The sequence below is a fragment of the Dermochelys coriacea genome, chromosome 1 (assembly GCF_009764565.3).
Source record: "Dermochelys coriacea isolate rDerCor1 chromosome 1, rDerCor1.pri.v4, whole genome shotgun sequence".
NCBI lineage: Eukaryota > Metazoa > Chordata > Testudines > Dermochelyidae > Dermochelys > Dermochelys coriacea.
Window position 1 is genome coordinate 161801138 of NC_050068.2, and position 22471 is coordinate 161823608.

Sequence of the window (22471 nt, forward strand, 5' to 3'; positions counted from 1 at the left end):
CTTGTTGTAATATTGAATGTTTACTAAATTTTGTTGCTATTAGTAAGGAGTGTTGTGTTTGTAGTATAATTGTTCACTGTATGCTAGGAATGCAGAAGCACAATAATTTTAGAGTGATATTGTACGCATGTGACATGTCACAGAGAACAGAGATAAGGTTGTGTAAGTACTATCTTGGCTGATAAGTGTTAATTTGCTTGGGGAAGAGTTGTTAAAAATGATTAGGTTGCTAAAAACAAATGCCCAAACTTAAAAGCACACATACAAAACAGTAAAATTTTAATAAAATGCTAATCTTTAAATTTCCCTGTTTGTTTTTTTAAATAAAACTGAAGATACTGTTAAGCTGTAGGAGACCAATCAAAGTTAAATTGTCCACAAGGGGTCGTTCTGCTCCCCCTTCATACCCTTAATATCCTCACTGAAAGTTTAGGCTAGGGAAGCTGTCAGAACAGCACAGCTGTGCTCCTCAGTCTCTAATGCATCAGCTCCCCCACATTTTTCTGCCCACTCCAAGGCTTCTGGAATATTTAAGAGGGGGATGGCAGAAGGGGAAACTGATCCCCAAGAGGTTGAGCATCACAGCTCCTAGATGCATTGCTCTGGCAGCAACCCCATCCATCTAAGGGTCTCAGTATGACAACCCTCAGGCCAAGACTCATAGTGGGGAGGGTGAGGATGAGGGGAAAGAGGGACTGGGGGTTGAATTTGTGGAGAGTAGATGAGATATCACAGGGAACACAAAGAGGGAGCCTAGATCATCCCTCCAATTTCCTCAATTACACTTATGTTCAGTAACCACAGTGTTTTAAGAAACTCTTTCAACTTAGATTGGATTCTATAATCCACCTTATTCTACAGAGAAATTTCCAACTCTACACATTAAACCAATATTGACCCCTTTTTCTAAGGAGAACAGTATGTTTTCTTCAAAAAGCCTTTCCACGAAGCAAATAAATGTGAGCTCTTCACCTTGAAGACTACACTACATGGCTTTTTTCCCTTCCCTGATATCCTTTACATTATACAAGTTGAAGACTTTTCTGCTTCAAATAGAGAGTCATGCTGTACTTTATATTCTTTTCAAATCTAAACCAGGAGGGCTATTTTTCAAACAGTGTTTGCAGGAATACATGTGGTACTGTTCTATGTTTACTGAATATTAATGAGTGACCCCTTTGTTCTCATACTATGGAACACTAATCAATTATTTCATAGTAGCAGCCGTGTTAGCCTGTATTCGCAAAAAGAAAAGGAGTACTTGTGGCATCTTAGAGACTAAATTTGTTAGTCTCTAAGGTGCCACAAGTACTCCTTTTCTTTTTAATCAATTATAGTTCTTAAAGGAACTGAAATGTTGCCACCCCTCTCTCTCACACATACACACGAGATGCTCACCATAAAACCCCCCCAAAATATTAAATATGCATGATAAGGCCAAATATTTCCACCTTCATAAAGTTAACTGTAGTTTAAATAAAACAAATAGATGACAGTTTAAAATATTATCCATCTACATTTTGCATAGATACAACTATACAATTTCCTAAGACATACCAAGTCTTTTAAATATTCTTTAAGCCACTGTTCAAAGTTTGTTACAGTCAGAGTTTATTGCAACACTGATAATCTGAAATCAGATAGTGTCTCCCTCCCATATCAAGCGATGGAAACTCCTCTTTTATACTAGTTCTTTAAATTCACACCATTTTTCTAGGACACCAAGTTTCAAAAGGCACTTGTTTCCTTTCTATAATGTATTATTGAAATTCAATTTCAAATCCATATTAATTTTATTATCTAAACTGCATTAAAATATTACCCCTTTTAATTCAGTAGTACAGAAAGTATTTATCAGTTTAAAGGAGACAGCATATACTGACCTATTTTACGAAGATATTCCTAGCTCAACAACAGGTGGCATGTTTTCATAAGAGGCAGTCTACCCACAAATACATAAAAACTGAAGCTTTCAAGTCCTCCTTTTATCCTGTGTATCATACTTCCTCTTTTCAATAAGAGCATTCCAATTAATTCATTGCTCAATCTTACTTTCTATTTTGCTACTCTTTGCTCTTCTGAGCCATTTACTGAGAAATGAAACCACATCAGCTTTCTTCCTAGCCAGACCTTGTTTTCACGTTGCTAGGCAGAATTTCTTTCACATTTACATAGCAGGCAAATGTCTTTTTACACTGTGTAAGATCCACATTATGAATCATCATGCCTCCATTAGTATACAACATAACTAACCTGTTAATTTCTAGTAACTGATAATGCTAAAGGGAGTCAGAAAGAGGCAGAAAAGTTGAATTTAAAAGGAAAGAATGCCTTCAGAGAGCTTTTTGTTCAGTTTCATTCCATTTGAGCATACAGTTTTATCTTGATCCTAGAGAGAGCTGAGCAAATAAGGCCTTGTTTATCCCAGCCCTGTAGCCAGTGGTGTCGTTCCAACAGTGTAAACACACTTTACACTAGTGCAGGGGTCAGCACCCTATGGCATGCATGCCAAAGGCGGCATGTGAGATGATTTTGAGTCCTGGGGGCTCTGCTTCCATCCTGGGGTCCTAGAAGCCGGTCCGCTGCCACCCAGGGTCCCGTCCGCTGGCCCTGGGTCCCGGCCACCAGTCCCGGGGGCTCTGTTGCCATCCTGGGGTCCTGGCCGCCAGCCCGGGGCTCTGCAGCTGCCCCCAGCTGTGACCCACTGGCCCCAGCCTGGGGCAGTGAGGGGTGCAGACAAGGGCAAGAGGGGGCACAGCTCAGCACCCCTGCCTTAAAAATTGTTCCAGCACCACTGTACAGGGATATTTTTAAGTCCTGATTTGCTGCTTACATCACTATCAGGTCACGTGGAACAGGGTACTGCGTTTGACGTTGTGCGTGCCATCTGTCACGATTTTTTCCCCCACTGTAAGTTGAGTGGTACATTTGACAAAATGTCAGCTCCTAAGAAAGCAAAGTTAGATGTCTGTTCATTTCAGCCTTCTTTGACAGATTCATTTGGATTTATTCAAAAGAAGGACTGTGCTGTTTGTGCTTTCTGTTATGAAAGTATTGTTTGTCGCACATCAACCGTTCGATATTTTCAAACGAAGCACGAGAAAACCTTTCTTGACGAAGCAGACAAGACTGAATCGATCAAAAAGGCAGTAGCAGGATATGAGAAGCAAAGCAGTGTTTTTAAATGCTTAAGTGTAAGTAAAAATCAAGCCACAGAAAGAAGTTAGAAGATTGCACAGTGCACTGCAAAAAATGGAAAGCCATTTACAGATGGGAAATATATAAAAGAAGTTTTTCTCAGCAGTTCGGAGATTTTGTTCAATGATTTGCCAAATAAAGATGCGTATCTAGAATAAAAGAACTGCCTGTCTCTCCCAGATTAGTTGAGTCACGCATAAGTGAAATGGCAGAAAACATTAACGGAAAGCAGACAACTACATTAAAAGACACAGCAGTTTTAGTGTTGCAGTTGATGAGAGCGTGGATATAAACAACTTTCCACGTTTGGCAGTTGTTGCAAGATATTGTGCTTCCAATGAAATCCAAGAGAAACTTTGGTGCCTAAAATGCCTGCATGGCACAACAAAGGGGGAAGATATAGCGGAAACTTTTGTAAACCTTTTTGAAGAACGAGGAGTTGACATCAGAAAAATATTTTGTGTGATAACAGATGGTGCTCCTGCCATGGTCGGCAAAAAAAAGGGATTTGTAAAGTTACTTGAAGATCAAATTGGCCACCCGACACTCAAATTTCACTGTATCATCCATCAAGAAAACCTGTGTGCTAAAATTTCTAATTCAGAGCTTAATAATGTGATGAATACAGTGGTGCAAATTGTGAATGTCCTTGTTGCTTGATCTGCTTTGACTAACAGACAGTTTCAAGCACTGCTAGAAGAAATGGACAGTGCTTATAATGACATTCCACTTCACAGCAACATTTGGTGGCTAAGTCTTGGCAAGGTTTTGGTGCACTTTGTAAACTGTTTTGATGCAATTAAGGCCCTTTTGTCAGAAAACGGACAAAACTATCCCGAACTGGATGATGACAAATGGCTGCGTAAGCTCATGTTTCTAACTGACATCACCATTCACCTAAACGAACTCAACCTCCATCTCCAGGGTGCAGGGCAAATGGTTCTGGATCTTTATGAAAGGCATTTGTTGTAAAACTAGCATTTTTTTCCTCAGGATATTCGAACTTCGACTTTCTGCTACTTCCAACACATAAAAGAGCTATTGACACGTTGCACTGTCAGCATCGATGAGATTGGAACGTACATGCAAGAACTGGAATCGGAATTTTCTGACAGATTGCAAGATTTCCAGCGATTTGGCCCAATGCTTTCTTTTCTAATTAAACCTGAGAAGTTCAAAGAAAGCGACTTGGATTTGTCTACTTTCAGTGGATGGGTGTTGAAGATTTCGAAATGCAGCTCATTCAGTTAAAAAGCTCAGAATTGTGGGCATCAAAGTTTGGAATTCTGCAGAGTGCACTTAAAGCTACCGAGAGAGATCATGGGGCCTCTATTCTGACCTGCTGAATGTCCCTGCCAGTGAAATTTAACTGTTTGAAGAAAATTGCATTTGCAATGCTTTCAGCTTTCCACATAACTGTATGAACAGGTATTTTCACACATGAAATCTGTCCTCTGTCCCTCTCGGAGCCAGTTAACAACCGATCACTCAGAAGCCTGCGTGCAGCTTAAAGTTCCAAATACGTGCCAGACATTCGAAAACTCAGCAAGGAAAAGCAAGGGTAAGGATCACACTAAACTGATAAGATCTGCAATTTAATTTAAAATGAAGCTTCTTAAACATTTTAAAAACCTCATTTACTTTACATACAACAATGGTTTAGTTATATATTATAGAGAGACCTTCTAAAAACATTAAAATGTATTACTGGCACATGAAACCTTAAATTAGAGTGAATAAATGAAGACTAGGCACACCACTTCAGAAAGGTTGCCGGCCCCTGTACTAGTGTAATATGATTTGTACCAGCCAAGAGTACCCTTGTTGCAAGACAGGGTAAACTGAACCTTTTCAAATCCCATCTACACTAGAGGTTTGTACTGTAACATCTACACTGCCATGTTTTTTCCCACTGAAGTATACCAGGCCTAAATTCTTAACAGAGATTTACTCTGCTTATACTCTAATAAATTTGTTAGTTTCTAAGGTGCCACAAGTACTCCTGTTTTTTTTCCTGCAACCATCATTACTTATTCCTATATGTTACTAAGGTATCGCTTTCCAGGGAATTTACAATACTTGCCAGTGATTTACATCTGAAGTCAATACTAGGTGTCCTGTTAGATTATTTTCAGTCTTTCCTATCTATTCTCTAACATTTATCTAATGTCTGGTCTTGTTGCTCAGGTACAAACAGTGTTGTTTCTAGTGATGTGAACTGGAATTTCCCATCTGAACTTCATTGCAAATCTGTCCCAGTATTTGGTGTTTTACTGAAACCTCCAGCTCCTGGAATCACAATAAAGCATGAGAACCTCAGGTTTCATATTAAAAAGTTTCTGGTGTGAAATCTTGGCAAGACACCCAGTGATTTCAACTGAACCAGGATTTTTACCCATAGCTTTTATGGTTGCGGAGAAGAGTTTAAAAATGTGACCTGAATGCACACTAAAAACTCAGAAACAGGACAGCAAATTTTAAAAAAAAAAAACACCTACTTTTTTGAATGTTTGAGGTTGAAAATACTGCACTTTTGTTCACTAAGCAGCCCACTGTTCGTGGCAGTACATAACGACTGGCCAAAATCCTGTGGCTGAAGGTTGGACTGTGCCAGGAGGCAAGTAAGGATGGTTTTCTGGTCACTAAGGCAATGTCAGTTAGGATTCTTTCTTCCAGTGAGCCCCGAACAATCCCTGTTTACTCCAGCTGGGAGTCTCTTCTCTTCCCCCAGCACCAAACTCCACCCTTGTCCAATCAATTTCCAACTATTCCTTCAAATCAGGAAAGAAAGGCAAAGCTGCACACAGTGTGCATCAGGGGAGAAATCTGCATGGAACTCAGTTTCATGATGCAGCAAGACAGATGAGCTGAATAAAGCTGCTAGCCCTTCAGGAGGGGATATGGTCACCTAATACTCATCAAAGTTGGGATAGTGAGTAGTGAGCCAAGTTTTGTCAGTTCCAGTTTATCAGAGCTTCTGGGACAGTGTCTAAGTACTCCATAATACAAACTGTGTCTATCAAGAAAGTGCATAATTTTTATAAAGCACATGTTATTAACAGTAATTTCTAATCAGTAACAGTACAATTTAAAGATTAAAGTTACCCTGATATTCTCTTTTTGATGACAGCTGTGGTCTTTCGAGTCCGCTTGTATTTTCCTCCTTTCTTTGTCCATTTCTTTTGACTCTTGAGAACTGAATAAATCAGACCGTGAAGAACCACATTCTCTAAGGAAAATAAAATGATGTTTTCAGTGCTGGTAAGTCATATAGGCAATGCTTAAGATTATAGACTATATATGTATTGCAAAAAATCCCCATAAATAGATGGATCACAGATAGCTTAGACATATTTAAAGAGGTGGTCATGTAACCAAGCTACCAAACTCTTGAAAAGTTCTTCAAACTATTGACCAGCAAGAAAAGAACTAAGTGGACAGCACCTCTAATCAAATAGCAAAGTGATGTTTTCTATAAAGAGTGTACATTTATGTCGTTTCTGTCTACACATAAATCATACTCAATATGCTATAGCAAATGTTGTTTCTGCAATACAGAAAAGGAGGTTATGGAGGGAATTTCTTCAGGTCACTAATTTTTACAGAAAACTGATTTTAATTATAGTTACTGCATTCTTTTTTATAATGGCACATGCCATAAAGCTTACAAGTGTAACAATAAAATCGAATGCATCTTTTAGAGAAAAAAGCTTAGTTTATAGGCATGCACTTTAAAACAGCTAAATAAACAATGACTAAGGTGGAGGGGGAACAAAAATACCTGAAGGGTCAAATCCTACATTGTTCTATATACAGAGCCAAAAGATACACTTGACTAGACTGGGACTGCCCAATAGATGTACATGTTAAACTTCAGTGATGCTAAAAATTAATCTATGATTATTACATGTGATGATTGGTGCTCAATTACTCCATATATCTAGGATTCAATATGGTTTTTAACCCCTAGGGATTTGCTGTGGTTTAGCTGAATCTAAATCTAAACTTTTCATGCTTTAAATGGAACATATTTCCCAATCTGCTTCCCTAATAGCTACAGTACTGCAACAGAGATAGAAGGAAAGTTATTTATGTTTCAGGATTTTTTAGATTTACAATTTATAACATGGGGAAACTAAAAAAACTAAAGAAAACAATCTAGAGGTAGTAATAGACAGCACAAAACAACTGAAATATATTTTTTAATTACTTTGTTTCCTACACTCCTCCACGACTACCCCTCATTATGATTAATGGGCATTAGACACTGTTGGGTTCAGATACTTGCCTCTTTCCCCCTTATTTTTACTTGTTAGTGTATAACATAGTAAATTAAGCAAAGCTCTGTACTATTTAAACAAACATTAAATTAACTTTAGATTAATTGAGTTAATTTTTATAAATAAAAATAAATCTGGCTTTAACTTACTTTTTCTCAAAAAATATTTTCTTTCTTCTGTGTTTACTCACTTTCAGACCTATAGAAATTTAACACAGAAAGCACTGATCCAGCAACTGAAAAATGTTAATTCATTTGAAAGGAAAGTTGCAGTTCAAGGTACTTTATTGTATTCAGAAAATATACTGAAGACAGAAAAAGCTACCTTTAATTTCGTCCATTTCCTTCCTTAACTTTGTGTTTTGCAGAATAAGATCCTTAACTCGCTCAGGAATATTCTTGCAGAGTTCCTGGGCTCTCTCATTAGCTTCCAGGGCCCATTCATGTTCTCCCAGCAACGAGAGAGCCTCACAGAAGCGATAATGACCCTACCGTGAATATCAATTTAAATTTTTTTTACAAAGTGATGATTCTTTCAAAAAAGAAAAATACTAATCTACAGCCGAAAAAGTGTCTTAGTAGACTTAACAAGTTAAAGTTTTGATCTACTCAGTAACATACAAGTTACTGTCTGTTCTAGCCAACTGTTGAATGGCCAGTGTTACATAAAATTTGCCGCATCAAAACAGACTAATGATCTATCAAGTCTAGTATCCCATCTCTGGCTTCAGAGAAAAGTGAAGATGCCTTTCCCTAAACCCCAATACCGCTTTTGCACTTGAACATTTGTGTAATTGTCCATATTTAAGTCTTTTTAGACTAAACTTTGGGAATGAGACTCTTTTCACTGTTCTGCATATTTTATTATAAAGTGTTCTGCATATTCTAATGCTATGTAGCAACATAATATGTGTTTTATTTATCACAACAGTGTTTTAAAAATTTACAATATATTCTCTACCCTTCAGCCTCATGCATACAAAAACACCACCCAATAATATTAAAAAAAAAAATCAATCCAACTTTTAATCTTTTTTTTTAAAAAGTTTACTCTGATTACTGAGCTGAGCTACTGCCACTTCCATGAGAGCTAACTGGAGTGGAGAATACTCTGCATCTAAAAGGATTGTACCCTCATATCAGACACTGGGATCTTGTATTTAGACCACCTGATGTATTTTTCTTTCTACTGTAAAGAGAGAGTTGCCAAATTTACATTAAACTAACCTTTGGCCAATTAGGCTTCAAAATAGTGGCCCTTTTTCCATCAACAAGAGCTTTCCTTTAAAAAAAAAGGAAGTATTTATTAGTATTGCAGTAATACCTAGAGTTCAGGGCCCCACTGTGCAGGATACTGTACAGACATAACAAAGAAAGAATTCCTGCCCAAAAGAATTTTTAATTTAAGTGTAAGACTATAGACAACAGGTATATATAACAAAAACTTATGGAGGGGGACTAAAAAGGAATAATAGGACAATAACTGTTAGCATAAGAAGCACAGCACACCATCTGCCTAACTATCAAGTTTTTTGTAGCCATCAAGACAAAGAGGAGTTGTAAGAAGGGATCTGAAAATGGACAATAAGGTGGCCTTGTGGCAATCAAGACAGGCATCATTTGTGCATTAGACGCAGGGTTCGACTTCTCGATACCATGCAAAAGGATGCTCAAGGTGAAAACAAGTATTTTGATGCAGTGGAGAAGGGGTGAGACTATGAAGGGATGCAAAGAAGGGTTGATGTGGTCAAAACAAGCCATTAAAATTTATTGTTACAGCAGCATTTTAAATGGCTATAAGTGGGGCAAGACAGGATCTGTCAACATCAAAAAGGAGGACATTGCAGTGACTGAGATGCAAGATGAAAGAAGACTTGGATGAGAGATTTAGCTGTGTGGATAAAAAGGAAAGGCAGGATTTGAGGATTTATGCAGGAAGTAGCGGCAAGATTTAGGCATAGTTTGGATGTGAAGATCTAGACAGAGGGATGAGTCAAAGATGACACCCAAATTATGGTCTTGAGTGAAACAGAAATTGAGTCTATGGTGATTAAAAGCGGGAGGGAAGGAGGCTTGTATGGGGGGAAATCAAGACCTCTATTTTGGTTATGTTGAGCTTCACCTCACAACTATATATCCACAAAGAAATGTCAGAGACACAAGATGAGATTTTTAGCATGGACAGGTGACACATCAGGAATGGAGAGGTAAATCTGAGTCATCAGTATAAAAACACTGAACTCATATTTATGACTAAGAACACTTAGGAAGAAAAAGGAGATGAGAAGGACAGAGTCCTTTGGGATTCCCACAGAAAGTCAGAAGGGAAATGAAGAGGATTCTTAATAAAATGCTAAGGAGTGGCTAGAGAGGACAGTCATGAAAGCAGAGGGAAAACAAGATTTAATGAAGAGCATGGTTAACAATGTCAAAAGTTAAAGACAGTGACAACAGAGTACTGGTTCTGAGTTTTACAAAGGAGAGTTCATTAGAGATTTTGGCAAGAACCATTTCAGTGGAGGGAAAGTAAGCCTGACTGAAGAGGGGTTACAGTGCCATAGGAGGAGAGGAACTCCAGACAACTGAAGTAGATAATGCATTCAATTAGTCTGGAAATGAAGGGGAGAAGGGGCAATAGCTAAAGAAGCAAGTAGGGTTTCAGTGGGTTTTTGTTTTTTAAGATGGCATAAACTAAAGCATGCTTATGCTGCAAGGGAAGGGAGCATGCTAAGAGTGAGTTTGAGCACCAGGGAAATGGAGGGGATCAGAGTGGGGGTAAGGTATATCAGGAGATGGGATGGGATCCCTGCTACAGGTGGAAGGTAGAGGAAAAGATCAGATGAGTTGTAATATTTACAAGCTTTAATTTGTATTTGCTGCAAATTATATCTATTCAAAATATACGTTTTCTAAAGATGTTTACATCTTTCAAGTTTTCAATCATATTTTCCTTGTGGAATTTCCTTTCAAATGGATGGAAATCCAGCCATACAAGATAAACACGTTTGCTGGATGGCTTTGCTCAGACAATCAGCAATAAAATAGAAGGTTAAAGATGAAACTTAAATATAAAGCCTAACGAAGAACTAGATGATAACACAGCTCACACTTTTTTTTTTTTAAACAGCTATTTTCAGTCTGCCTGAAAACAATCAGTTTTATCCTGTCTCCTTTATACTGTGCTATTATTACTTCAGGAACCAAGCATTGTATCTTCGAGGGATTAAAATACTACTTTGCCCAGTATACAGTCAATTCAGAGTTTGCAATTACAGGAAACTTCAGCATTTCAGATCCCAGAAATGATTTACTTACTCATAATGTCCAGTGAGAAGAAAACAGAGAGCCCGGTTACCATAAAGAAGATGGTTTTCAGGACTTAAAAATAAATTATTAAAAAGGTATCAGTTAATAAAGTATATTACTTCTGAACAATATAAAATGACTAATCATAAGGAAAACAAATTTTAATTTTTCACAATAAAATTCTCCAACCACTCCATTTCCTCAAGATGTGCAAATCTGTGACCCAATCCAGCAAACACTTATAAACATGCTTAATTTTACTAATCTGAATATCCCATTGATTTCAGATGTGTAATCTCGGCCAAGGTACAGAACTCAGTCAATTCTGGCAGTTCCCTCCCACACATTAAAAATCAGTTCAGAAAGATCTAAATATTCAGGGGAGGAAGGAATGGGGTGCATCAGGAGTAAAGCATTAGTGAAGATAAATTGCAGCTCAGCTCTGTTGAATTTATTGAAGTGCAGTACAAATCCTTTGAGAGGGTACATTTACCATGATTTTCTCTTAGCTCAACTTCACTTTTTCAGGCTGGAAAAGGTGCCTGAGGTGCAGAAAGGCCAGCTGTACTGTAATATATACTCCACTTTATTTGGTGCTGAAATTAATGTTTTTAGACAAATATATTCTTGTTTCTGAACAATACACTAATACAACTACTCCATCAAGCCCTCTTGAATGAATTACAGTAGACTTCCTCTCTGTTCCTGGATCAATCCAATGCTATCCAGAGGAGTTGAAGCAAAAATCAGCACAACAGCAAAACAGATTTTTCATTTGTGACTTGTATTATTGCTTAGGACTTCATTTAACATAGAAACATTAACAAAGAAAACAAGAGGGTATTTTATTCTATTTTGACTGTTGTTTTGGAGGTTCTCCCAGCTAGCTAGGAATCTTCTTGCAGCAGACTGACAGCTAACAAAATTCTCTGATTGAAAGAGGAAGACTGGCCTTGTCCTGTAGGCTCTACCATGATGCCGTCAGACACAAATACTGTTTTTATTTACTACAGAAGTAGAGAGCATTCTATCACTGAAATATAGGAATGTCTAATCTGCAAGAATCATAAGGGGTAAAGTGAATACTGATGAGTACTAGGCCATAGGGTTTAATTGTCTACCACTAAAATAACAATTTTCATAAAGATGTCACTTTTCAAATAACAAACATATCACTGTCCCAACTATTGAGGAAAGCAGAATACCAAAGTCGTGGAAAAGGAAATTAGCTTCCTCACCCTCATATAAAGGAAGCAATTTTCCAGCCTGTGGTTCTCACGTTTGTTGTCTTTGATTATGACTATAGTTCTCCACTCAGTTCTATGAACAACTACATCTACAACAATGCTGCATCTTTAACTTTTTAATTGCTGGACACATGGGAAGAAACTGCAGAAAACAATGAGAATACCTTGAGCATGCAATAAGCAAACTATGTTTTAATTCATTTATCGCTGTCCTAGCCATTTTACAAGATGGCTTGTACCAAACAGTTTCTCCATCTCAGGAAGGTGTGAACTGGTACAATCTACAAAGGCTTCTCTCTAATATAGACAGGAACCCAAAAGCACTGCTGCTACAGAAGTTTTTTTTTCAGTTTTTTACCCAGGTGGCTGCTTTACAGATGTCTGATTGGTATATTGTTCAGGAAGACTATAGAGGTGGAAATGGATCTTGTGGAGTGTGTTCGAGTTCCCGGCAGCGGTTGCATATCATGCTGACTATAGCAGAGGTGAATGCAACTGGAAATCCATTTTGAAAGCCTTTGTTTAGATATGGCTGAACCCTTTGATATTTAAGTAATAGAAAGGAATAATTTTGATGATTTTCTGAACAGTTTAGTTCTTTTGAGATAGAGTGCTAACGCTCTTCTAACATCTAGCATGTGGAGCAGGGCCTCGCTTTTATTGCATATGGCTTGGGAAAGAACAATGGGAGGTATAAACTAATTAGGTGGTATGAGGAAAGTATTTTTGGTAAGAACTTTGGATGTGGTCATAACGTAACTTTATCTTTAAAGAAAACTATATATGGGAGGGTACAGCATGAGATCCCCTATTTCTTCCAATCTTCAAGTAGATGAGATGACCACAAGAGGGTGGGGGAGGAAGGGACTGCAGGGAGATCTCCCTACTCCATACAGCCAGTGGCCTGTGCTCCCCTCTGCCATGCTGGAGCCGCCACATTTATTTATTGACAAATAAAATGTGCAGAATTTTAAAATATTGTGCACAGAATTTTTATTGTTTTGGAGCAGAATTTTTAATTTTTTGGAGCAGAATTCCCTCAGGAGTAAATAATATATTTTTTTAAACAATAAAGAAAGAAAATGAGGGGAAGAGGAGGATAGTTCAAACAAACTAACTCTACTCTATCACTACAACATCAACAACACTAAAGAGTAACACTAAAGATATACTAAATAGGCTCTGCTAAGGGCTCCATCTCAGGCCAAAAGTGGTTGAGAAGGAACTGACGGTAGTTTGGCCGCTTAGCGTAATATAGAGCCGCCAAAAGCGGCCCAGGATTGTGGGAGTGTATAAGCGGCCCGAACGAGCACTGCTACCAAAAATCTCCAATCACAGGCACAGGGATGCAGACTCACCTAAAGGGGAGCACTCATACGGGAAGCTGCTCAAAGAAGAAATCTACTTTACTAGTTGACACACAATGTGAGGGGAGACATTAGGAAGGCATCAATCCTTCCAAATGCATGCCTACAATATATGTCAGGCCCAACACTCCCTAAGATAGGAATCTTTATGAAGTACACAGCCTTTCCACAGACACAACGGAATTTGCCAAAAGCAGCACTTGCTTGTGATAGCACTGGTAATTTCACCAAACCAATGTTTTGTTGCTAGTTTATTTTATAAGGCATAGCATTATACACTAAATAAATACTGTACCATTTGCATGAATAATATTTGTTTTAGTTCTACTTTTCTTTCTCCATTTGAAGTTATACCTATAAAACAGTTTCCACAACCACCCAAAGGATGACTTCAGGGGAGGAATAAGCAACACATATTAGATGAAGTAAGCATGTTCTCAAACCCTAATATCCCACTGGTGCCAACACTGGGCCAGCCCCACTAGTGCCAGTAACATTGGGAGCCCTATCAGCTCCAGTAGCCGTTTTCAGTAGTGTTTCCTGTTTTTCTGATGGGATCATGTTTAACACACAGCACTGAAAGTGGCTTCTGAAGCTGAAGGGCCATTTACCCTACCGCTACCAACACTGTTCGAGCCGGTGTTGCTGAACTAGTATTAGTAATGGTGGGCATTTTTTTAAAACGTCACTAACACAGACAAAGATAAAAAGCGTCTTTAGTACTAAGACAGGAAACAGAGATAATATGAAAGTAAACAAAACTGTGGTAAATCAGTTAGGCATCATCTGATTTTTAAATGGGTGGTCAACAAACCAAGACAAGTCTGAAAAAGATAAAAATGTAAAATACGCAAAGATGATCCAGTTAGTTGACTTAGTTCTTACCAAAATTCTATGGCTTTAGTGTATGAGCTTATAGCAAAAGCAAATTTCTCTTGGGAAAACTCACAATTTCCTTTCTTTTTCATAAATTCACTTTTCTGTAAGATCAAGAAAAACAAATATGCAACCAATCAGAATTTAACCCAACTGTGATGAGAACATTAAAAGCATTTAATAATATATATTTAAGTGTCTCATTCGTGTGTATACCAAATGTTGAAATGTACTCATAACTAATTGACCTGGAGCAGTGTAATTATCTTAAAAGGCATGCAACTCCTAATAAGTGTTGGCATATGATCCTATAAAAGGAATACTTATTTTTGGCCAATAGCTTATCTACAAGTTTCTGTTACTTTGACTATCTTTGACTACTCTTGTTTTTTTTAAAAAAAAAAAAAAAAATTATACGCACACATACACTCTTTAGTGTTTTGTCCTACCTTTATACAGTTTTCACAACTCTGAGCTTCAAACTCTTCAACTAAATTGCAGTCTTCCAATGCAACTTTAGTTATATAATGTTTATCTGTAAGCAGAAATTAGTAAGGTAAGGAAAAAAAATCATAAGCCAAACAATAGGTTTAACTGCTTGCTTGTAACAATCATTGTATATTCTATAACCATAGATAGGATGTGTCTAGTTTTGTTTTTTCCCTCATCAACAACAGAAATAAGCTAAAACAAAGTAATAAATTTCAAACAGAATGTGGATTATTTTTGTTTCCACTGTTGCACAAAATATGTAAGTCCCAACTGAATTCAGCAAAGTACTTAAAATTACGAGCATAGTGCTAACTTTAAGCATGTGAGCAATCTCAATGAAGTCAGTTACACTACTCAAATATTTGAAGCCAGCACGTACTTAAGTACCTTGCTGAATCAAGGACTAAATGATTCTCCCTTTGTACTAAAAGCCCAAACCCTGCCATCCTCAGCCTACATCTCAGTGCCATGGAGCCTTTTGCTACTACAATAGAACTTTTTTCGATCATAAGAGTTAAATTCTCATCTATCTGAATAATTTATTCAAGTTTCATGAAGCTGACACAGATATTATTCAGCTCTAATCACAGTAATATAACAAACAGATATAAATGTGTTAACCATCACAGTCATGCAGTAGAATGAACAACAGTTAAAAGTTTCCACCGAACATTTTGTTTCAATCAAGTATTTCATTTGGATGACAAAGTAACGATCTTTCACTCTACTACTGTTATATGCTTTAAAATATCCACACAAAATGGATGTAAAGTTACCTATTAAATCCATTACCATTTCAAGACTTTGGGAACTAAGAAAAATATTAGCCAGATAATGAGTACCAGAGGGTATCCCCAAACAGTTCTATGAAGGAGAAGAGCTTACACTTAAAACCAAGTGGGCTAAGACTTTAGAGCTAATTATTTACTTGTTTGGAATATTTTAAAATGAAAAAATTGAAGAGTTTCTAAAAATATCTGACAGAGTCAGTATATGGGAATGTTGTCTTTTAACATAGGAGGCACCCATCCTATCCACAGGACATCACAACAAGAGACAAAGCCTCCTGAGCAAGATGATTGCAAAATTTCTGATCATATCCAATCATCAGACTGTCTCCAAAGGCTATGGAGTTATTTTAACTTTGAAACTGACTTCTCACTAGTTTCTAATGGGACCAAAATTATCAGTGTCCTAATCTGCCTAAAGACACTGTCAAACTTGTGGACTCCTGTTTAAATTTTTTTTTTTTTTTTTTTTTTTACTATACTTCAGATAATTTTTAGAAAGTGCTAGTGAGTCACTTCTTTATAATTAGATATAAACTCTTATTTGTTTTGTTTTTTGTTATACTGAAGTCTTCCATCAAATGTTAGACCAGCCTTGTTTTCTTTAACAGTCATTCTTGAAAAGGAAGGTAAGAGAAAATATCCTGGTTTATTGTCTCTCTATGAAAAAAAGTACCTCACGCCAAGTAGGATTCAGATTCCAATGTCACTGATGACAGAACACATCCCAGTTATCAAAAGCTTATTTTTAATACAGATGGGGATATCATACCAATGGCAGAGGCAGCAGGAACAATGATAAACACTGGAGCAAAACTGGATTTTGCAAAGGAAAGACTGCTAACCTGTTTTTCTAGCTTTAGAATAGCTGACAATACTGAAGAGTGGATGACTCCACGAAAAAATTAAGTATACTGCATTTAGAAACTGTTTCACTTAGCTGATAATCATGTTCTCTGTCTTTTCCTTTGTTATTTTCTAAGAGTTCATCTGGCTCTTGTCAATTATTCCACAAATGAGGTTATGATATTCAAGATTCAATCAACTGCTGTGAAAATTACTATCACTGACTAAGAGTAGGATGTCAATGAGGGAATAAGCAGCAGGAATGGATAAAGTCAAGATAAGAATATCCTTTGTAACGAACATTAGAAAACAAATACGTAAGTATGAGAGAATAATCCTTCTGTACTGAAAAGATTCTAATTTTCCCATGATGCCTCAACTGTTCCAAAGCTAAAGAAAAAAAAATATATAGGACTCAGACACACATCCACACCCCAAACCACCCCATGACAAGGTATCTTCCCCCATTTTTTTTTTCTTTAAATGCTTGTCAGTCTGGGCAACTGCACCTGAATTGCTCCTCTATAATCCAGCAAGGGCACCCATTCTTAGATTTCCAGCTCCTAAGCCATTACTGCTCTTGGATTGACACATGCACCTCTCTACTTCCTGACCGGGGCATGTCCAGGCTGCACAGTTCTCTTCTAAGACTGTTATTCCCCAGCAAGGCAGACCACCTAACAGGCCTGTGTCTGCACTTGGCTTACTCTCCAAAGGCTGTAAACAGTGTAACTGCTACAGTTACAAGTTATCACAGCTCTAAGCAAATATGTTTATTCTTAAAGTAAAAGCATTATACAGAAAGCATATTAAAACCAATAAAAGAACCTACATGCATGATAATAAGCTACCAGAGATTGCCCCAAATCCTACAAGGTCTCTGGCTGGTGAGTAGTCCTTCAAGCCTCACCAAGGTTTTTTTCCCCCTCATGATCACAAGTTCGTAATTGCCTTGGTTGAGAAAAAAGCACCCCCATGAATCTGCGAATTACTCCTCTATGCTGTTTGGAACTTTTGATCCTGGGAATAGGTAATTCATAGATAAAGGTCTTGTCCCCAAAACAAACACCCCCTAGAAAACCTGCTCAACTATCAATTCATTCCTGTCTTAGCCCATTTTCTAAAAGAGTCCTTTGAAGCTCATAATACTTCCCAAGGGTTGCATTAGTCAGGTCTCCTACACAGTTTACATATAATCCCACAACACCACAAACATTTGCATTTTTAATATGAGATCCCATGATATTTAAAAGTTAATTCAATAAGTGTAGCCCAATTCAATAATATTTGTCCAGAATATTGCAGGAAATTGGATACCTGTCACAATGATTATACTTACATTTAGCAAAGAAAGCTTCTAGAGGAGGCCAACAGTAATCTCCAAGTTCTTCTAATTTCTGTAGAACATTGAACTCGCCTGTACATTTCACCCAGGCAAGGGCAGCCCCAATATCAAAAACTCTCTATTTCAAATAAAGGGTAAAAATTAGAGAAAGTTACCAACTGTACTCAGTTTTTCTTATAAGGGATAAGCTAAGTAAAAGAAAATAACCTAAATTACTGGCAACACAATATAAAGTAAAAAAATGTAAGAAATATGGATAGTATATAAGCAATGTTGTATAATAGTCTGAAAAATAAGGTGCAAGGGCAAATGTTTAGGGTGTTGCCTGGAAAAAACAGAAAAGCATAGTTTAAATACTTCATATCTATTCCACAACCCACAGAATTCAGAAAAGACATTTTTAGTTTATTTCAGACACTTGATATGTTATTTCTATGCATAAAAATATGGTCAAAGAGAACCAACACAACATTAGCTTGCATTTTCACAAATTACAACAGCCACCTAATTTTATGCACAACAAAGGCACATGGACAACCTTAGAATAGGTTTTTTGCTCTAGCTGCTAGGTTAAATGTGACATACCAGTGACGCTGGCAGATGAGGGGCCTGCTCATACCAAGGTGCCCACGTCTCAATTGGACACTGACAAATACATAGCTGGAATCAGTCTGGCTCACCTATGTTATAATTCTAATATCTATTTTAACAATTATAAGAATGTGTTTATACTTCATTGAATGCTTATGAATTGGTGCATGCATTAATATCATTTATAATATTGTATCCGATATTGTACGGTAATATTTCAGCAGTTACATTGTGAACCTCTGTGACTGTATAAATCACCACATGGGAGAAACACCTTAATTAGTGAGGGGCTCATCTTAACAGAAAGTATTATGCCTTTCCCAAAAGGAAAGGTCTATCAACACCTGACAGACTATTATGGGACCCTGCAATTGGAGTTTCCCTACAAACCCTCAAGAGAACAAAATACTTGTATTGTTCTGTCCTTCTCCCTGTGACAACAAGTCATGCAAGTGGATTCCTCCGATCAGTTGAGTTTCCAGCTCAGAGTACATGATATGAGAGGTATGAAACCCCTAACACGAACTGATGCTTGGACTCTGGGGACAAGATTTTTCCAGGCATAAGCAAGAGATCCCCAGTTGCTTAGCCTGGGTTAGCCCTTAAGGACATAGAGCTTGTGGATTACATAAACTTCTACTACCTTTTGAAACTTAAGATTGTAACTCATTTGTGTATGTTTACTGCTTTACTCTTGTAAAGAATTGTCTAAATTTCTTTTTCCTATTTAATAAATCTTTATATAGTTTATTACAGGATTGGCTGAAAGCATTATCTTTGTTGTGAGACTTAAGGTGCAACTGACATGGGTTAAGTGACTGGTCCTTTGGGACTCAGAGTAACTTGAATATTGCTGTGTTTTTTGGTGTTAAGGATCATTGATCACAAAAGTACGCACACCTGGGTGGTGAGATAGCTCAGAATAGCCCAGGGGACTGTCTGTGACTCCATGTTAATGCTGCTATAGTGCCTAAGGAGTTTACACTTGATAAATTGTTGGTGAATTCTAAGGCTATGTCTACACTACAGACCTTACAGCAGCACAACTGTACCGCTGCCGCTGCACCACTGTAAAGTCTCCTGTGTAAGCCACTCTATGCCAGCAGGAGAGAGCTTTCCCACCAGCATAATTAAACTATCCCCAACGAGCAGTGGTAGCTATGTTGACAGGAGACGCTTTTCCACCAACATAGTGCTGTCCACACTGGCGCTTTTATCAGTGAAACTGATGTCGATCAAGGTTTCTTTCCACACCCCTGACTGAAAACAGTTTTGCTGACAAAAATGCTAATGTAGACATAGCCTTAGTAGAGAACTCACAGCCAATTTGGGGTTTGTACTCTGCTTCCTAACAGTCTGCCTTGAGGTTAGTACTCCTGCTCTTGAATCACTGCAGGCAGCAGTATAGTCAAGGCAAGGTAGCATATCAAAATGCCTTTCAATAAGTAGTATTTCTAATACATTATTACTTTTTACTGGTGCTAGAGATTACTACTCCTGACTTACGAACCTTTCCTCAAATCCTTCTTTGACAACAAACCAGAAAGAACACTTTTGGTATATCAGTATAAAACCAAATGTTAATTTTTAAAAACTATTATCTGCATTGTGTGTGATCAACTTGCCTGTAGTCATCAGCCAATCATTGCGCCTTATAAGGAACTGAATGTTACTCAGCATAGTAAATGCCCACTGTGACACCAAGGCCCACTGGTGACAACTGGCAAATGGCTCAATATTCTTTGCAAGCAGCTCCTTCCTCGGACCTGACAAACTTACTACATTCATTATAAATGGTAGCATGCGAGTTCTCTACTAAAAGCTTGTAACTTATCGACACTCACTTATCGTGAAATGTGCATATAGTAAATATTTAAGGAATAATGTAACTATACTGAAAATTAAGCCCTTATGGTCTTGAAGTGAAAGTGAGTCACCAGAGAATAATGTGTCTTGGTGATGGCCAGTTCAAGTGGAAGGGAGCTGTCAGCCCACTCTGGCTAGCAAATGATGTAACATATTGCTCAATCATCCACCCCAGCAACAACCCAGAAAAGGCAATGGAAAACCAACAAAGCAACTATAAACACTGAAACTAATTGCAAGTGAAAAGGAACGACATGACAGCAAGGGGTGGCCATGTTTGTGAATAAAGACAAAAGACTGATTTAGTATATCACAAGGTGGATATTTCTGTTTCCATTCACTGAGATGCGCCTTGTTGAACAGGAGTGCTTCATGAAAGACTACGGCCTTGTCTACACTAGAATTTTGTCGACGCAAGTCACACCGACTATCTAAAAGCACTGTAATTACATTGCTTGAGCATGTTCGCATAACGCTGCTTCTGTAGGTGGCGGGCATACACAGTTGGTGCTCTAGCACAGACAGTGAGAGCAGTGCACTGCGACTTGCTATCCCACTATGTTACTTGCCACCTTCTGCAGCTAGGAGTTGTAGGAAAACACAATAGATCATAATGCATCATGGGTGTGGGCTCAATATCCCATGATGCCTTTTTTTTTCCATCCCATCATTCCACAGGCTTCTGACTGCATTTTGTGGCATTTTTCAACAGCCCCTGTGCGCCAACCATCTCTGTCTGAAAGGATGGATCCTGCACTGCTCTCTACTGTTGTGGTCACTGTTATGAACAAATCATGGATGATCAGTACTGTGTCCAGTTTTGGGCCCCACACTACAAGAAAGATGTGGAAAAATTGGAAAGAGTCCAGCGGAGGGCAACAAAAATAATTAGGGGACTGGAACACATGACTTATGAGGAGAGGCTGAGGGAACTGGGATTGTTTAGGCTGCAGAAGAGAAGAGTGAAAGGGGATTTGATAGCTGCTTTCAGATACCTGAAAGGAGGTTCCAAAGAGGATTGATCTAGACTGTTCTCAGTAGTAGCAGATGACAGAACAAGGAGTAATGGGGGAGGTTTAGGTTGGATATTAGGAAAAACTTTTTCACTTCGAAGGTGGTGAAACACTGGAATGCGTTACCTAGGGAGGTGGTGGAATCTCCTTCCTTAGAAGTTTTTAAGGTCAGGCTTGACAAAGCCCTGGCTGGGATGATTTAGTTGGCGATTGGTCCTGCTTTGAGCAGGGGGTTGGACTAGATGACCTCCTGAAGTCCCTTCCAACCCTGATATTCTATGATTCTATGCAGTATATCATGAACTCCCACTCTGAATAGGAATCAGAGTTGCCTGACCTGCTACATGTCATAGAAAGAAAACACCAGATTACTTTTGGCATTTATAGAGCAACTGCACACAGTGGGCCGTCAATTCTGGGCTTGGGAAACAAAGCACTGAGTGGTGGGATCACATCATTATGCAGGTGTCGGATGACGAGCAGTGGCTGCAAAACTTTCGGATGAGGAAGGCCACCTTCCTGGAACTGTGTACGGAGCTTGCCCCAGCACTGTGGCACAACACCAAAATGAGAGCTGACCTCTCGGTGGATAAGCATATAGCAATGGCTGTGTGGAAGCTGGCAACTCTAGACTGCTACCGGTTGGTGGCAAATCAGGTTGGAGTGGGGAAGTGCACCATTGGAGCTGCGTTAATGCAAGCATGCAGGACCATTAATCACATTCTGCTATGAAGGACTGTGACTCTTGGAAATGTGTATGAAATAGTGAATGGCTTTGCAGGAAGGGGATTCCCTAACTGCAGCAGGGCAACAGATGGCACACACATCCCACTTTTGGCCCCGGATCATCTTGCGACACAGTATGTTAATAGAAAGGGGTACTTCTCTATAGTATTGCAGATGCTTTTGGATCACCGTGGGCAGTTGAAATGTCCATAGTGATCCTCGGAGACCCAGCATACCCCTTACGCCTAAGGCTCATAAAGCCTTACCTGTGAAACCTAGATAGCAGCAACGAGTGCTTCAACAATAGGCTGAGCAGGTACAGAATGTGCCTCCGGCAAATTAAAAGCACATGGGCGCTGCTTTTATGGCAGGTTAGGCCTAAATGAGGAAAATATTCCCATGGTCATAGGAGCCATAATATTTGTGAGGCTAAGGGTAAAAAGTTTCCCCCTTGCTGGAGCACTGAGGCAGATCGCCTGGCAGCTGACTTTGAGCAGCCAAATACCAGGGCTATTAGAAGGGGCGCAATGG

General features: G+C 38.4%; 1 protein-coding gene across 20 annotated transcripts in view; it reads right to left on the minus strand.

Moving 5' to 3' along the window:
* TTC3 (tetratricopeptide repeat domain 3) overlaps nt 1–22471 on the minus strand; it is a 148014-nt gene that overhangs the window by 93752 nt on the left and 31791 nt on the right. For 18 of the 20 annotated variants that reach the window (XR_006278693.1, XR_006278695.1, XM_043507493.1 and 15 more), the window contains exons 7-14: nt 17739–17862; nt 14723–14808; nt 14283–14377; nt 10793–10855; nt 8705–8759; nt 7803–7965; nt 7628–7676; nt 6304–6427 (exon numbers count right to left, since the gene is read on the minus strand). Coding sequence is in view for 18 of the 20 variants with exons in the window: in XM_043507493.1 (XP_043363428.1) it covers nt 6304–6427; nt 7628–7676; nt 7803–7965; nt 8705–8759; nt 10793–10855; nt 14283–14377; nt 14723–14808; nt 17739–17862 (759 nt within the window). In the remaining 2 variants the exon portion in view is untranslated. The remainder of the gene's footprint in view (nt 1–6303; nt 6428–7627; nt 7677–7802; nt 7966–8704; nt 8760–10792; nt 10856–14282; nt 14378–14722; nt 14809–17738; nt 17863–22471) is intronic. The other 2 variants (XM_038387970.2, XM_038387963.2) reach the window with 1 other exon arrangement.